We start from the raw sequence: 19,426 nt of genomic DNA on the forward strand, positions 1-19,426 counted from the left end.
TATCTGTATAGCTGAAAGAAATTTAAATATAATGCAGAATGTTACTAAACAAAAACACTGACTGTACTAAGGATTTTTACAAAAAAAAACGCTCCCCCCCCATGCAACAGTTATAGTATAGCCTATATTTGTTTCTGTATTTAGTGTTTATTTTATATTAATGTTCAATGTGTTTGTTTATGTATGCACCATTCACCAAGGCAAATTCCACCTAAGTGTAACTTATTGTGGCAATAAACCCTTTTCTGATTAAGTGTGTGGTTGTGTCTGTATCTGCACAGACACTGCTCTCTGCCTTTTTTTCCCTCTTTTCATATTTTGCTGTCTGTGTGGGACGTTAATCAATCAATCAATCAATCAATCAAATTTGTAACATGAAATACGATGGGTGTGCAACCCCCAGCTAATAACATGGTGCAGGTTGTGCAGCCATAGAGAATATGTAGTGAATTGCAAGAGTCAAATAATTATTTGATCCAGATTAAATTCTGTGTGTCTACAAACAGTAAGTGATACTTACTACATATTATACCTTTAATAAAAAATGCATTAGACTTTGGCCGGGTTGCCTCAGTGGTAGAGCAGGCGCACATATACTTGGAGGTTTATGCTTTGACGCAGAGGTCCAGGGTTCAAATCCGACCTGTGACAATTTCCTGCATGTCTCCCCCCCCCCTCTCTCTCCCCTTTCTCACCTAGCTGTCCTGTCAAATAAAGGCGGAAAAGCCCAACAAAATAATCTTAACAAAAAAAAATGCATTAGACTATTGTCAATTTAACTTCAATGTAACGCAGTCCAAACCACAATGACAGCCATGAGCATCATCATAATAAATGCATTGTAGCAGTATTTTACAAACATTATTATGTACAAATATAATTCACACTGTAATATAACTATATTGGCTTCATACCTGAAAAAAGGCCATGTTAGCTACATTACTCACAATCAATTAAATCGACCTTGGAGTCAGGACCTTTATGAATGATAATTTGTTTAATATATTGTAATTAAAATGCATTAATGCATTCTCATTTCTAGGTTATCAATTTGCATTATGTAGAGAAAAAGTGTCAACGTCTCAAATTCAAATGGGATCTCGGCAAGTCCCCAAAAAACTGTCAAATAAGCAAATATTCCCTGTTGCATTAGTTGCGTAAGTGGCCGGATAATTGAGAACGCTTTGGAAACAGAAAGGGCCTTCCTGTCAGCAGTTTAAAATTAACATGCCAACAACAGCAATATTAGTGTGCGTTTGTGGATGTGGATGAAGCAGACTGCAGTTAGATGAAAGGCAGGATATCAGAGAAAAAGGTGAGGTTAGCGTCAGGAAAATATGGAGAGCGAGTGACAGCCAGGTGGTTGGTCAACCTGAAGCAGCAAACGCAAATCTTGTTATCAGACTACAAGCGGAGTATTTTTTTATGTCTTCAAATATCTCTGCAGAGGATCTATACAATGTGGCAGTGATTTATGTGAGAAACACAAAGACAACAGTTAAACCCATTTTTTATTTGAGAGTTGAGCTCTGATTTTGGGGTACTATTTACATAATTGTATTCTCTGTTTCGAGTTCCGGGTGGTGTATTTTATTCCCGCAGCTGCGTATATGGCAAAGTCCACTGAGAATAAGAAATAAAAATACAAAAAGCTGTGGGCTGACTGCAACATCACACCCTGAAGAGTGAAAGGCTGGGAGCTTGTTGAGTGACAGTGTACACACAGTATTCTACCTGTACAATAATAGTGCTACTATTCACATTCATCTGTACAATAATTATATTTACAGTGATCACATTAGGGAAAGAGCCAGTACCTGAGGAGTTAGTTCCATAATTAGCTTTACTCATTCACCGTGGTAAAATGAAGTGCGCCCAACCAATGGTAGCCTGAACAACACAAAACATGGGAACTGTGTCCGGGATCAGGTGCGAAGCCTCCGAAGTACATACATTTTAAAGCGACTCGCCATTTTAGCTGAGGCAACTTGATTGTCGGTGATAACAATGACCAGTAGGCTGAGGGAGTTTTGACTGTGTGTAGACTGGTTTCACTCAATAACAACAGTTGTAATAATAGAATTCTGTTTATGTTTTAAACGCTCTTATCATCTGAGACTGCATCACAGAACCCATTAGCTGCGAAGATCAGATCAGTTTTCAGGGTAGATTATGAGGAAGCCGGTATGAGTCACTACCCCGCAATAGGACCAAGTGGTGAGAGTTTATAAATGGAAGTTGGTAGTTGTCTTCAAAAGAAAACACTCCTCGTAGATACTTTAGGTGAGCTGGCACACTTTAACAAAACACAGGAAGCTATAAACAAAAGACGAGGTCATTAAAATCCTTGTGCCAGCGCCCTTCACCTTCCCTTATGATTCACTCCAAAAACACACAAACTATACATGAAAACAAATCGGCTGATTCAAATTACCATTCGACAGCACGTAAGATAAAAACACCATGAATAAACACACCATACATGTGCAGCATTTCTCCCCAAAATGAAAAGTCAACCAATAAATAAGAACTGAATTCCTTAAATAACAATCATTGTCTCAGTTTAGGATCACTGTCCAAGTGATCCAGCTATAACTTAAACAGTCAGAAGTCCATTTAAAAAATATCTGAAATGCCAGGCTGGAAGTCCTCTAACCAGTCAGGGTCATTGTGTCGGCAAACAGCTGGATGCTCTGCACCCGTCTTACGCCACGCCAAGTGCTTAACTAATCAGCACAACAGTGCCCTCTGCAGGCACAACTCCAACTTTACTACTTTTTTTTCTTTGGACCTTTTTTTTTCTCACTGATTCGCCCATTCCACACAAAATCATATCAAAAAGGGGATAACGTTTCAAGTGGAAAATCTGCATCTCTTTTTCCATATCTTTGATCACATCTGCTCGATCTCACTGTGTTGTGAGGCGCAGACCAGCAGGGGTAACAACAAGCAGTCATACATGAAGGAGCTTTGGATTGTTGTTTTTTTGTTTTAGTTTTTTCTTCCAGCAGCTTTGTGTCATCTGTAAATCTAGGTGTCCAGTTTGGGCATGGGTGGAGCGCTAAGCCTTGTAGCAGTTGCCCTGCGTGGTGAGTGCCAGCTGGCCGTTAGGCGCCACCTCGTTGGCCTCGTCCTCCAGCAAGCCTGACACGTCCGCGTTGGGGATGCTGTCGTGGTAGCTGCTGAAGCTGATGTTGTCCTCTTTCAGTTCAATGGTCCAGAAGGGCGCGTTGAGCTTGCGGTTCTGGTACTCCCGGTAGGTGTACACGCCTCCGACGAAGCCCAGCAGCAGCAGCACCACCAGGATGATGACGGCCAGGATGATGATGTTGAACTGCGTCCAGGACACTTCGGTCAGCGCCGCGGTGGTGTTGTCGGTGGGGCTGCGCAGGCTGGTCAACAACGCCTGTGTGGTGGCGGCGGTGCTGAGCGCTGTGCTTGTGTTGCCGCCGGACGTGGAAGCCGTGGCGGAGGTCAGAGTGGTGCTGGTGCTGGTGGTCGTGGTCGTGGAGGGGGAAGATGTGCTCGATGCGGGGGTCTTTGTCGTGGTTGTATCTGCTGGTATGGGGAAAAGCCGGGTGGCTGAGGAGAGAGAAGCATTGAAAACATTAGTAATCATTCAAAGATTTTATTTCATAACTTTGTTGAATTCAGAACTACGCATGGGCCGGTATGAGTTCCTAGCAGTATGATAACCTTCAGCACAAATCTCATGGTTTCACGGTACTGCAGTTACAGCTTTAAAATGTATTGTGTAACGTATGTATAAAAATAGAAGGTTGCTTTGTGCCGATACAGGTGGGTCGCTGCCCAGTTCCATTTTTAATGTAAGTTTTCGATATGAAATAGCCATCTAAATAAGGCTTTTACAATTTTTCACAAGAAGAGTGCCTTGGACTAGTTTTTGTTCCCTTTCCAAAGAGCACCTTCATCATTTGTTATGAACTTCTGAGCACTCCGACTCAGACTTTTTTTTCTTTCTAAGTTTATAATGTATTATTTTGAAATGTTTTTTTGGAAACTGTGACTTTTTCAAACCTATAGTGGGCAGTGGTGGCCTAAAGGTTACAGAAGCGAGCTTGGGATTAGGAGGTTGTTGGTTCAATCCCCAGACCGGGGGTAAGGTAAAAGATTTATTTATTTTTTTAAATAACCGCGGTATACCTTCAAACCGGTGAACGGCCCATGCCTAATCACAACCCTTAAAGGCCAATGTAATGAAGGCCTTTGATTACTGAACTAGTAGGCACCATCTTCCTCTTCTGCTATCTCCGTCGCTGCATCCGGGGCTTAGCGCCGCCTGAGCCGGTTGTGATTGGTTTAAAGTAGGGCTGTCAATTGATTAAAATATTTTATCGCAATTAAACGCGTGATTGTCCATAGTTAACTCGCGATTAATCACAAATTAATCACACATTTTGTATGTGTTGTAAATGTTCTTTAAATGGGATATTTTCTATTTTTTAAAGCGAGACTACTGAAGAAGTAACAGTGTTCTGGTTTAGACGCCAGGTTGTTGATGTATAGTCTCGCATTGCCAGACCTTCCTCCACAGCGCTGTGGAGAAAGGTCTGGCGAGTCCACACAGCATTCCCGGGAGCAATCCCGCAAGTGGAACGTCGAGGATACAGACTAGTTGATGTACTGTATAACCAAAGTAACTAGTGACACCTTGTGTCAAAAATACATTCTTAGTGTTTGTATTTATTTTTACAATTAAAAGCTTTTAAGTATTGATTTTCAGTGAGTATGTCTATCATGAAGATGATGTAAGAAGATGTGAAATACTGTCCAACTTTCCTCTCTCAAACTAAGTGATCCCAAATCATTCATTCACTACTCCCTATATAATAGACACTCAATACATGGCTCTATAGTGAGCAGTAAATTAAGATTTCAGACACCCATTAATAATAGTCATTTTGCGTCATTTTCATTATATATGAAATCTATATGTTATTAAGCAAATTGTAGAGAGGGGAAATGCCTGTTCCTAAAAAAGCATTATTTGGGATTTTATTACAATTTTTTAATGATAGCAACATTTTTTTTATTTTTTTTTTTAACATTTTTGTACAAAGTAACCTATAGCTATTAAAATCTAAAGTGCAAATTGTAACTGGTATCAAAACTCATGCACACTTGGTATGGTAAACCTATACAGGTGATTTGAATAATTTTGGCTAATAAGATGGCTTGTTGCAGGGTGGGATCATACCGCAGGAACGGTATTACGGAAAACTTTAGGGGTTTTGAAACCATGACTTTTTCAAACCGCGGTATACCTTGAAACCGGTAACCGGCACATGCCTAGTATTATGTACATGTTTAACCAAACAGCGTGTTGTGCTTTGGTCTTACTCGGACGGGTGCAGTTGTGTGCTCGGGCGTCCCCTATGAAGCCCGGAGCACAGAGCTGGCACTGGGGCCCGGCGGTGTTGTTGATGCAGCGGAGGCAGTGGCCGGTGTCGGGGTGACAGAGCTGGCCGGGGTCCTGAGGGTCTGCGTTCCCACTGCAGTCACATGGAGCACAAACCCCAGATGCTTTGTAGAAGCCGGCGCTACACTTGTCACACTGCGGGCCGCTGTACCGGGGGAGGCACTGGTCACACACTGGGGAGCCACTGGGATCTGGCAGGAATAGACAAAGATACGCATCAGCGACTGGCCATTGCTAATGATGTAGCAACAAGTGAGGCGGAAATTCTAGGCTTGAAAAAACTCTCCAGAACCCCACCATGACTTGCAGCTTTGTTTCACAGATGCAGAAAACCCAGAACCGCTGACCGAACAGCGCCGACTAGGCTTCTATTTTTTTTTTTTTATGCAGACACAAATCTGAAAATATATTCGCTCTATTCCTGTGAAGTATTGTACATTTGTACAATTCCTTGATTGATCCTGTCATTTATCCCCATCTAAATTGCACAAATATGCTACTTGCACAGTTTATATATATATATATATATATATATATATATATATATATATATATATATATATATATATATATATATATATATATATATATATATATACACACGTATGTAGGTTGTACATTTTATTCTACACTTGTACATCCTTTTCATTCCTCTAAGTATATGGCATTTAGATTTTTTGTTATCTTATTTTATCAAATTTTTGTAATCTTATTTATTATTTCTAGTACATTTCTTGTATGTTCTGTATGTGTGTGACTGAATATGTGTGTATGTCCCTGTAACTTGCTGCTGTAACAAACCTTACCCTTAACCTCAACCTCAGATTACAAATTATACAGTTGGTGAAATCATTTATTTTATTTACTGTGAGAAAGGTTGTATAAATGTTCAATTTTAGCATTTTGTTTTCAAACTTAAATGCTCTTCTCTTCAATTAGGAAATCCCAAATGAAACAGCTACCACTGCGCCACTAGGTGGCTCAAGATGACAGTAGAATGATCTGGTAGGGAGCCATGTTCTACCAGTCTCCACACAAGGCAGTCTTCTTCCCTGTGTTTGCCCTGGTGGGTCATATGTGTTATTTGAAAAGTGAGTATACATTACATACACATGGGTACCAGTAAAGGAAAACCCTAAATAGTATACACACACACAGTGTTTAAAAGATAGTTGTCAAGGAAACATTAATTGGTCATGTGACAAGGGCTGGGAAGATTGGCAGAACAGGCAGCCAAGTGACAGTACTCTGATTTAATGGAAATCAATGTCAGATTGACAGCACTCTAGCCGCGCTGCCATCCCTTGCCCCCCTTCTTGCCCCGACCCTGTCCATAAGTAACACCGAACAACACAGATTAATAAGATCTAAAAGTGAAATGGACTTTTAAAAGGCTCAGATGGAGTTTGTATTGATCCCAGTCCCTGATGAGGACCATCATTCTTCATCAGCAACACACGTGCGTTTCTAAGGGTCAGCTTTCTCCTGCCACCTCCGGTCACTGGTAATATGATGCCACAACACCTCCTGGCATGTCAAGCAGGAACTACAGTAAAACACACAACCCTCAGCAGCACCGTGTCCCCAAGGGAAAACTTCTTCTAGCTCACTCTGTATTACATAAGTAACAGGTCTCTACAAAGCCCAGGTGTGTGGAAATGTTCATTTAAAGGACAACCAGTCGGCTGATTTACTGCACAGGCAACCTGCAAACCATGTTGTTACTGCATCTGATCCATCATCATTTTTATTTAACTGTAAACAGTGGTAGAATGTAATTAAGTACACTTACTACACTGTACTTCAGTCCAAATGTTGAGGTACTTGTACTTTACTTGAGTCCACTTTCTATTTCTACTCCACTACATTTCAGAGAGAAATATTGGACTTTTTACTCCACTACATTCATCTGTTACAGCTTTAGTTACTAGTTACTTTAGTTACTCCACTACATTCATCTGTTACAGCTTTAGTTACTAGTTACTTTACAGCTTTAGTTACTAGTTACTTTATTTACTCCACTACATTCATCTGTTACAGCTTTACTTACTAGTTACTTTAGTTAATCCTCTACATTCATCTGTTACAGCTTTAGTTACTAGTTACTTTACACATTAAGAGTCCTCCACACAGAACACATGTAGTTTATAAAATCTGATGTTTGATTCTAAAGTAAACTAGCCAACAATATAAGTCAAGCTGAGATGATGAGACCATTAAACACACAACTGGTTGGATCCTTTACTCTTTCTACAATGGGAGGAGAGTTCTTTACTTTTAATACTCTAACTACACTCTCCTGATGATACTGACAGACTTTTACTTATGTAACATTTTGAATGCAGGACTTTTACTTGTAACAGAGCATTTTTTTACAGTGTGGTATTAGTACTTTTACTGAAGTAAAGGATCTGAATACTTCTTCCACCACTGACTATAAAGACAAGCACTGATTTAATATGTTGCGACTCCTACTTTGATTTAAACATTTGTAAACTGGAAACAAACCTATACCCCTATATATGATAAGTTCAAGTACAATGTGAAAATAAAAGCCATCCATCCAGAAAAGACCAGATGTCCCCCCCCCCTCAGTCATGTCCTCCAGCTCCTCCTGGGGGATCTCAAGGTTCTCCCAGGCCAGATGGGACATATAATCCCTCTGCCCCGAGGTCCCCTCCCATTCCAAAATACCTCCACAGGGTGGCATTTGGGATGCCCAAACCAAAAATGCCCTTTTAACCCTTGTGCTGTCTTCCCGTCAACCATGAACTTGCTGTCCTTCTGGGTCAAAACTGAAAATGAATTTTTGTTGCTTTTTTCAACGCTTTTTTTTTTTTGAATTGATGGTCAATAAACCTAATTTAAATGACATTATACCTAATTTGTTTGTTTAAAGAAAGACATTATGAATTATTTTGACTCATAGTTGAGATCAGAGAATGTTGAGTGAATCAGACTAGTTTATGTCATAGTTTAGGAGGAGACTGTAAAACCTTTTAAAATTTTTTTTTAAATGCTATGAAATTGAATAAAAACACCCAAAATTCAATGGAAGTAATCATTAATTTTGGGGCAATATGTTTGTAAGAAACCCATAATAGAAAGAAGCTAGCGAATGGATATTGTTGGATGTTGTTTCGCGCCTGGTCTCCTATAAGAAAATGATTTTCCAGTCAAGCAGCTAGACGTCTGAAGGCCCTTATGATGAGGTTAAACCAAGACCCAGCCACCTCACTGCACCTCACTTGGATTAGGGAAACCCATCCTGGATCCATGCCTGGGAGAGAAGCTTGCCCATTTGGAAAAAAGGTATGACTGCCGAAGTATGGGCTCACCAAGGACGCAGCGCATTGCCAGTAGGGCATTGGGCGAAGGGACGTACCATAACAGACTGAACTCTGGCTATGGAAAGTTTCCCCAAGATGGATAACCTCATTGGATATGTATCTACTGGTATGAAAATACCAAAACAAACTGCTGTTAACTCTCCTCCTCTGCAGTTTGTAGACCAACTGATGCTCTTCAGAGACTCCAGTCCTCACCACAGTGTTGAATGATTTAAATGCCTTCCAATGGCCTAGATGTTGGTCTCTATCTAGTGTGGTCACATGGCTGTGTGGTACTCCAGCACTGTGCAGGCTACTCCTGATAAGCTTGATTTAACCTCTGCTAAAGGTTCAAAGGCAGCCGGCCTGCTGGGTTATATAACAAGCAGGAAACATGAGCTGCTCTGCGCTGCATGGGCCACAGGGCCTGACCGGCGTCTTTACCAGCGTCCTCCACTTAGCTGGCCACGTAGTCACTGTCTGACACACACTGAAATTAAACAAATTAACAAAATGAATACATAGATTTGATCAACCTCAGGCTAAACTGAATGAGCCAGCCTGTACCACTAGGTAAAGATACAATCATACATGGATGATTTAATATGTGTGACCCACATTCTGAACTGGTGCAATGCTCTATTTCACCTCTTTGTGTGTCAGCATGGAGGGTTATTCAGTGTCAGTATGGAGGGTTATTCATTTACTGCAACAGGCCTCATCTGCACATTCAGAAAGCACCTATCCTCCAGCGTGAAGCCATGATACTGCATTGTGGCATCATCTTATTTGTCAGTGTTGCCAGGGCAACCTCCCCTTGGAGGCTGCTTCTCTTTTCAGCTCATGTGTTTAGTGTACAACATCGTCCACAGCCACACGCATACCATTAACACAAGCATATTTCTGATCATTTCCTTTGTAGCTACCTACGGTGTTTCTGTCAAAACAGAGACCGTGATGCTGCCCATCCCCCCAGTCTGTTGCTGCCTGACTGGCGCTGAAATGGCCCAGCTGTGCTAATGCTGTCCCAGCTCAGCTCAGCCTGGTTTGTGTCCCTTTCCCTCCCTCCCACGTTGCACAACCTCCACTCCATGCAGGAGCAAACACAACCTGACAGCCGCGTGTTGCCATGCAGGGCTGGGGGTAGTCAGGACATGGCAACGCTGTCGATGATTGGTCCAGATAGGGGATGGGCAAGATGAGAGGATATAATAGGTGTTAATAATGTAACTTTGTTTTTTGTTTATTATCACATTGGTGACATGAATATATATGGAGTTTTTTGTTTGATCTCTGGGTGGAGCATTGCCACGGGAAATGCATAAAGGTAATCAACAGCAGTGGTGTATTCAGGTCCTTTACTTAAGTAAAAGTACTAAAACCAAACTAGAAAAGAAGAAAGAAAATACTCTATTACAAGTACAAGTCCTGCAGTGAAAATGTTACTTAAGTAAAGGTATGTAAGTATCATCAGGAGAATGTACTTAAAGTATTAAAAGTAAAAGTACTCAATGCGGAAAAATCCTCCCATTTTAGAAACTGGAAACGATCCAAACTGTTCTGTCAATCAACTGAAGGCCTTGACACACCAAGCTGACGGCCGGGGACTAGTGGTGGCGACGGCCGCCTGTGGCGTCGCTTCACGTTGGCTCTCGTCTCCTTTGTCTGGGCTCAAAAGTCTCCGCAGAGACTACAGCCAAGTACCACGTACGTTCTGCGCCAGCATGAGAGGAAATAACTCTCCATACCAGCAGGCAGCGGGAATCTATTCATCATTCAACAGGCAAACCTCTCTGATACCCACAACAAACAGCGTTTGCTCGAGCAGCGGCAGAACCGAACAGAGACTAAGTCCCCTCTGCTTCACTCCTCGCCGGGAAGACAGCGTTACCAGGAGATGGCTAACTGGACCGTGCCTCTCCCGGGCTGTCATCCTTTCCCTCTGCAAACCGAACGGCCAACTGCTGCCTCGTTTGCTAATGTTAGCTTGTTAATTTCACCCACCCAACATGCCCTCATCATACACTGGTTACAGAAAACTAGCCAAAGTAAATTGTCATCTGGCGATAGCGATGCAAACGCCGTCGGCCCAACTAAGGCTGATGGCCGACGGTCGGCTTGGTGTGTCAGGGCTGTAAGTGTTTAATGGTCTAATCATTTCAGTTGGACTTGTAGGACATTATATTGTTGGGTAGTTTAATTTATAGTGTGTGTGTGTGTGTGTGTGTGTGTGTGTGTGTGTAAGGGGAAAGCAAACAGCTTTTTATTGTGTCAGCGTGGCTTGTCAGTGGTATTGTTTTATTAGTGTTTAACTGGAAAGCAGAATTAAATTTACCTTAAAGAAAATGGACAAAACTGAAATATACCTGTGCTACGGTGAGCCAGCAGTTATTTAATAAATGGGTCACCGCACTCAAAGTTATTTAGTGTATTGGACATTGATTGATTGACAGGTTGAGTGACAAATTCTCCCTTTCGCATTGGTCTAATGAAGGTCTGGTTAAAAGACTCTACGATGGGAATAACTGAGTATTGCCTTGATGTAGTGCTGAATGGAAATCTCAATTGGCAGTTTGCAGAAAGGGTTCAGAAGCTGTTTGACGTGGATAAGCTGTGATCTAAGCCAATGTGTCATGGTGTGAAGTTTGAGCCACGAAAGGCTGATGACACGCACAACATTGCGTAACATGGCTTCTGGCCATTCTGTAATTAAGGTCTTGGAAGTGGAGATAATCTCTTTTTGATTAATCACCCTACAACACAATATCCTTTTGTGTTACCTGGTAACACTTTGGTGTTCTGTCTACTAGCAAAACAGTATACAAAAAGGTCATTCATCCATTAGTCAGTCCCTCCAGGATTTCGCGATTGCAACAGTTCACGCAAATTCAACCAATCACCGTGAATTTGCGACTCGCAATTTTGACCAATCACCGCAGTCCCACTTGCCAGACTTTGCGTCAGTATGTGACGCTGAGAGCCACTGACCAAGCGGGAGTGAGAACGGGTTGATGTAACACACGTACGTCGCCAAATTCATTTCCTTGTTTCTGATATGAAGTGTGTGACTCGAACATCTCACATTTCCCTCAAGCATTGAAGTTGACAAGGTGCATCACTTCATGGTTAGTTTGAAAATGAAATTTTAGGGATGTGACAGTGACTGTAGTTTGACCCAGATCTCAACCCAGTAGAGACCACTGGCTGTGTTGTGTAAGTAGGGTAGCAGCAGCAGCAGCAGCCTGGAGCTGGAAGAAGAAAGGTCACAGACTGGAGAGCTCTCTAGGTTTCTGTAAATTAGGAAGATTATTTCTTAACACAACCCAAACATTATTTGGATAATGAATAAAAACACTTTAAGCAGTAGCCTGAGAGACCTGTTGATGAGTGCACAGCAGCAGACAAGGCTAACCTGAGGCAGTGGCATAACAGGCCCCAGTGCATGCTAGTTATCACCAGTGTTGGGAGTTACAAAAGTAATGCAATTACAGTAATGTATTCCTTTTTGCTGAAACGCAGTAATATATTGCATTACTAATCAAATTTCAGTAATATAATACAGTTACAATCTCACGCATTTTAATCCGACATTTACTGGTGTTTTTTGTTTTTTTTATGAATTCACCAACATTTTGGCACAGAAAAAAAAGTGAGATTGAGATGACTGCATAGACTGATACATTTGCAAGATGGACATTATTTTCAGGAGTTATTACGCTGTGTTCAAGCGAGCGGTCCCGTCACTGCTCCCGTTCTCAGACCCAGAACCAGAGACGGTACAAACAACATCTGTGTCCCGACAGGTAACGGTAGGGACAACATCTGTGTCCCGACAGGTAACGGTAGGGACAACATCTGTGTCCCGACAGGTAACGGTAGGGACAACATCTGTGTCCCGACAGGTAACGGTACGTCAACTGACAGATATAAACATGTTGGGAATAAAAGTTTAGTCTTGCTACACGTAATATCATTACATTTTATCAGCGGTGGATAGTAACTATAACGTACTTCAATACAATTGTACGGTACCTTTAATTGAGTATTTTCATTTTCTCCTCCTCCTCTTTATACTTCTACACCATCACAATTCAGTCAAGTAGGCCTATTGTATGTTTTACTTCACTATTTATTTTATAGCTTTAGTTACTTTGCAGATTCAGATTAATAATACAAAATAATATAAATAAATTATGATGTATTAAAGTGGATAAAGAGGAGACTTTATTGATCCCGTGGTGAAATTCACAAGCTACCGGCCAAGACTTTCGCTGTTATTTTGGTGAAAGTAACTCAAAAGTAACGCAAAATTAGTGTAAAGCATTACAATTCAGAGACAATATTGTAATATAACTAATTACACACACACACACACACACACACACACACACACACACACACACACAAAACACACACAGTTTGGCTTGCAGATGTGCTCAGTCTTCACAGTTCTAAACCAGCTACCGCATATCGTCTCATCACATGATCAAATAGAGACTTGACATTGGACAACATCAACATAAACACATTACCCAGCAATCATCACTGCATATCTGTACATGACAAAAACAGGAAAGAAAATAAGACATTATTTATTAAATTTAACCATTTTTAATAGTTTATTTAGCGTTATTATAGTTTATCCAGAATAAGCATATCATTTTGTTATAGATTGCCACCGACTGAAAAAGAAAACCATGACGGAGATGGGTTTGCCTTTTTTGAGGGCGGACACACACACACACACACACACACACACACACACACACACACACACACACACACACACACACACACACACACACACACACACACACACACAAATGCAGATTCACTGCCTGCACTGTCTATATTTACACCCCTGACCCCGATGTATGTATCTGCCTTTTTGAAGAATCACAGTCAGGTCAGCGTACAGAACCCGTTGCTACAGAGTCAGAGCGGATTGGGAGACAGATATGTGAATGCCCCTCTGCACGACTAAATGAAGAGATGCTGGAACAAATGGATGGCATTTGGAGAGCTGATTTTTCCTGCAGCACCACGCCACTTCAGATGTGTTGATTATGAACTTTTCATGTAAATGGTACTTAAAAGTAAAAAAGGCCACTCAGTTCACTAATGGAACTAAACTTCACTTTCAGTTTTGTTCACTGTCCACGATGGCACAGAGCTGGTAATGACTTAAATGCTGACAAGTCAGTGTCACTCTGAACAAATAGTGTAGGTTTAACCAACCACAACTGACACAAACTCTTGGACTCGGACTATTAGATTGACAGATTAGCTCATTTGTAGAGTTGGGCATCGTTTCGATTTTAACAATTACGATTCCAATTCCGATTCCGGTTCTTATCGATTCTCAATTCCAATTCTTTAAGGGGTGGAGTCGAAACAGGCACATGCTTATTTTACAGATAAGAGGACATTTTTATTCAATGATGATTTACAGTTTTATTGGGCTTTTTCAACCACGCTTTAGAGCGCCGCTTACTGCGCTCCATGGCTGCAACACAAGTGCCTGGCCGCTACGGAAACCAAAAATTGTGTGTGTTAAAGGTCCCATGACATGGTGCTCTTTGGATGCTTTTATATAGACCTTAGTTGTCCCCTAATACTGTATCTGAAGTCTCTTTTATATAGACCTTAGTGGTCCCCTAATACTGTATCTGAAGTCTCTTTTATATAGACCTTAGTGGTCCCCTAATACTGTATCTGAAGTCTCTTTTATATAGGCCTTAGTGGTCCCCTAATACTGTATCTGAAGTCTCTTTATACAGACCTTAGTGGTCCCCTAATACTGTATCTGAAGTCTCTTTATATAGGCCTTACTGGTCCCCTAATACTGTATCTGAAGTCTTTTTCCCGAAATTCAGCCTTGGTGCAGAATTACAGCCACTAGAGCCAGTCCCACAATGAGCTTTACTTAGTATGTGCCATTTATGTGTATGTAGCTACTGAGGAGAGGGAGGGCAAGGTGGAGGGTGGGGGTAAGGTCTTGACCAACTGCCACTTTGCTTGTTTGAAAGCCAAATTTGGTGGGCCAAATTCTCTGGGTGGGCAAAGCAGAGAAAGGGGAGGTAACCTTGCCCCTTATGACCTCATAAGGAGGAGATTCCAGATCGGCCCATCTGAGCTTTCATTTTCTCAAAGGCAGAGCAGGATACCCAGGGCTCGGTTTACACCTATCACCATTTCTAGCCACTGGGGGACCATAGGCAGGCTGGAGGAACGCATTTAAATGTTTAAAAAACCTCATAAAGTGAAATTTTCATGCCATGGGACCTTTAAATTTGGAACAGATGATCAGATTGGAAACCAGTTTTTCCATACGATTCCAATAAAGAAACGATTCCATTGGAATCGTGATTTTTGAAACGATTCCAAGTTGAAACCAGTTCTTGATGCCCAATACTACTCATTTGATCCGTTGTCCCTGGCAGGGAGTTATGAGAAGATTAATACCACACTCACATCTGTCCGTTAAACTAAAGCAAGCAGCTAAGCTTAGCACAAATACTGGAAACCTGGAAAAACAGCTGGCCTGGCTCTGTCCAGTGTTACAAAATAACCTACCAGCACTTTGTAAGCTCACTAATTAACACTTGTTTGTTTAATGCATCAAAAAACTGAAGTGTAAAAGCATCAACTTTCCGTCATACAGTGCCAGGGTGCAACTTTCTAGAGTCTCAGTGTCGGATTATTCTTTTAATCACATGGATGTTCTCTGATTACATCCATCACTCGTGAGTTCAGTTAAAGTCTTGCAATCTCTACAAAACCCTTATGACATGAACCAGGGACTATAGTTTGATGGGAAGCCTCTGCTAACATCCAGCTCATTGCAAGTTCAACAAGTTAGTGTTACAACAAGTGTTGTAATGTAACAAAGTACAAATACTTAGTTACTGTACAACTAAATTTCTGTGTATTTGTATTATTTATGGAAACGTTTACTTCTACTCCACTACATTTCCTAAATAAAATGTATACTTTGACTCCACTACATAAGCATCTTCGTTACTACAAAAGAAAATCTGAAGAAATTTGTTGACTGCAAAAAAACAGGTTTGGTGAGTCATTGCTCCCAAATTGCAAATTAATGCACGCTTCATTCCAGTTGGCGAAGTAATGCCTGTTTGTTGCCTAATGCCAAAACCATAGAACCATAGGCTAAAACTAAACAAGAGGAGGAAGCATAATAACTGATAACGTCATGAAGCATCTGCTGCAGGTTCTTAGTCAAAGATTTAGTTTTTACTTTTACTTCTAATAATGAAGTACATTTATTATTACAAAATTACTTTTGATACTTAAGTACAGTAAATATCAGATACTTTAAGACTTTCACTCAAGTAATATTCTAAAAGGTGACTTCAACTTCTACCAGAGTCATTTTCTGGTAAGATACTTGTACTTTTACTCAAGTATTGCTTTCAAGTACTTTATACAGGACTGGCTGTAGCAAGTTACTGTCCAAAAGTAGACAACGTGATGTCTCGTTGTCATTAATGTTGGACAGTTTAAGTTAAAGGTTTTGGTGTGACAATCCCCAGGGTCAAGGATTAGAGACTTCTTTCTCCAACAATCAAATCAAATAAATGACAGTACTCACATACAGTACACGCACCATTAGTCTCGCTTTACCAGACCTTCTTCCACAGCGCTGCGGAGGAGGGTCTGGCTAGTCCACACAGCATTCCGGGAGGGGAGTTAAACGTGCTCTGGTTCATTGGCATTTCTTTAAACCAATCATAATCGTCTTGGGCGGTGCCAAGTGCCCTACGGAGCCTCTGCTAAATAGTCTCGGGAACTGGAACGGGAAAAGAAGGAATTTGTTTTGGTGGAACATGTGTACGTTCAAAAGTAGTTTTAGTCGTGCAACAGAAAACCCAGATTGGACAGATAGTCTAGCTAGCTGTCTGGATTTAGGAAGGTGACGGACATCTGGCTGAAAATGAGGGACAGCTGGCGGAATTTCCAGCGACACCGGAGCAATCCCGGAAAAGAATGACAGACTAACACACCATTAACACCCCAGCACTGACTTAATGGTGTGTTTTAAACCAGTGAGGCCATACTCACTGCAACAAACCAAGCATAAGACGCTAAACTAACTGCCTGCCGTGTGGCTGTGAGCAGCAAGCACTGACCGGTGTGACAGGTGGCGGTGGAGGTGGAGTTGGAGCAGGGACAAGGTGCACAGGCTTGAGTCAGGGCACTTCCAGCCAGGCGGTAGAAACCAGGCTTACACTCCTCACAGTTGGACCCCTGGGTGTTGCCCTCACAGTTCAGACACACTCCTGGAGGACGGAACAAGTTCAGATGATTAGAGGGATATCTCCTGGATCGGTACACTGACACAAGTTGTGTAACTCTTATTATCTTTTTTATTGGTTTTTGCAAACAGAACGATTACAATCGCAACAACAACAATATTTCCTTTTAATAAAAGGAAATAAACCGGCGCCCGGATCGCTCAGTTGGTAGAGCGGGCGCCCATATATAGAGGTTTACTCCTCGACGCAGCGGGCCCAGATTCGACTCCAACCTGCGGCCCTTTGCTGCATGTCATTCCCCCTGTCGAATAATGACCTGAAAATGCCCCAAAAATAAATTAAACAAGTATTATCGTTTACAGCACACTTACACATCAAATTATATATTTATTTATTTTCACTCATCACCCACTCGCTCTTCATTGGTCACCATTCTTTTATTATTTTATTCTTAGACATGAAAGAAAAAAAAGGGGATGACATGCATCTATATATGGGTGCGCGCTCTACCAAGATTCAAGATTCAAAATCCTTTATTAATCCCACAATGGGGAAATTCACACTGTTGCAGTAGCAAGGGATAGGAGGAAAAGTAGAAGACACAGATTAACACACAATAATAAATATAATTCAAGAGAATAAATATTAAAATAGTAAAATGTATTTACAGTATTGCACACTCACGTTTTATTGCACGTTTCATCAGTCCTGTTGTGTGTGTGTGTGTGTGTGTGTGTGTGTGTGTGTGTGTGTGTGTGTGTGTGTGTGTGTGTGTGTGTGTGGTCCATGTGGTCTACTGGTGCCATGTGGTGCCACCCAGCTTTTAGTTTGAGCAAATATTCAGTTTCTATTATGTGAATTTGATCATGTCATACCAGAAAAATTACAAAGTTCCGTGTGTTCCCTGTTCAACAAGAATTCATATCATAGTAAATAATCCTCTCTGTGGCTTTCATTAGCTTGACCTCATCAGGTTTTTTTTGTATATCGCTACGTGTTGCTGTGTTTTATCAATTACATGACACAGGAAAATGGTCTCAAGATAAGTGTGAGCAACCAAACTCCATCATTTCAGTGGATAATCACTCTGAGTGCTTAAGATCAGACTTTAAAGAGATGTTTGTGTGCATTCCTCATGATTTCTTACCCTCTGAAATACTTGCTTATTATTACAACCTTTATTTAATCAGGAATCATGTTAAGACTTTTGCAAAGAGATGCCAGAGTAAAACAGACAAAAATATGACATACAAAAACCCAGACAGCTCTTTCAGAAGTCTGACGGCTGCTATGAAGTCAGAGAGTAAAAAAGACAGGAATTTATATTTATTTCAATCTAACAAATATCAAATTATGATAACCTGGTTATTGTGCTTTCCATGGGAATGGTAGTATAAATAAATATGAAATGCTCTTTAAATTTAAATACACCTTTAGTTTCCTTGATAGAGACCTATTAACTTGCATGGTCCTTTATCTTTGCATGCATGTTTTAATTTGAATGTACTTTTAGGAGAATATTAACTGCAAATAAAGATATAGATTCAATTATTATTTCAAACGTGCAGAGGAAATCTTCCTCTCAGTCTGCATACAGGCTTCATATATCACATGAAGTTACAGCCATATTTTCTTAACTGCCTTGCAAAACTAATGATATTGTTTATTGTAATATTTTCACCAATATCTCAACGGTGTGCTGTTCTGTCTCCGCAATAGTGGAGACGAACTCCGGAGAGACTCTACACATCTTCTGTCGCAGGTTGTAAACTCATCTGCTCGGACTGAAACTCGACCCAAAAAAAATTAAACTCTTTCTCTATCTCGTATGGCAGGGGTCTTCAATGATTTTTAAGCCAAGGATCCCTTATCTGAGAGAGGGATGGAGCAGGGACCCCCTTATAAAATTAGTTATAATTAATTATTTAACTGGGCCTGCTATAAAAGCCTAAAGCCTTTGTAAATACCTCTTTAGTGCATAGCAAACTAAGCTATAAAAATAATTGTTGGTATGATTTTAAAAATCATGTTTTAATGTTAAACATACATGGGGCACAGTGAATCCTTAGGATTAACTGGATCTGTGGATCTTAGGGACTACCTTACCTATAGGCCAGTGAGCCTATCATCAACGTCTTTTTTTCACAAATAGGCATATTTGCTACTAGAGTTTTTTACAATCACTTTGGCGCTAATTTCAGAACCTTGACGTCATTTTTCAAAACTCTAGACACAAAACTCACAACCAATAATCAAAATGCACATTTTTCAAAACTCGTTACTGATGATTGAGAGAGATATAGATTGAGAGAGAGAGATATAGATTGAGAGAGAGAGAGAGAGAGAGAGAGAGAGATAGAGTTAGAGATAGAGATAGA

The 19,426-nt window shown here is 40.8% G+C and overlaps 1 protein-coding gene across 1 annotated transcript in view; it reads right to left on the reverse strand.

Annotated features, from left to right (window-relative positions):
• Positions 1-1,493: 1,493 nt before the first annotated feature.
• The window catches only part of si:ch211-158d24.2 (multiple epidermal growth factor-like domains protein 9), a 50,607-nt gene continuing 32,674 nt past the window's right edge, over positions 1,494-19,426 (reverse strand). Inside the window, 3 exon segments of the mRNA XM_039803161.1 lie at positions 1,494-3,582; positions 5,362-5,631; positions 16,923-17,072. Of these exon segments, the coding sequence (XP_039659095.1) occupies positions 3,062-3,582; positions 5,362-5,631; positions 16,923-17,072 (941 nt within the window). The 3' untranslated portion in view covers positions 1,494-3,061.

Source organism: Perca fluviatilis, chromosome 6 (genome assembly GCF_010015445.1).
Source record: "Perca fluviatilis chromosome 6, GENO_Pfluv_1.0, whole genome shotgun sequence".
Lineage (NCBI taxonomy): Eukaryota > Metazoa > Chordata > Actinopteri > Perciformes > Percidae > Perca > Perca fluviatilis.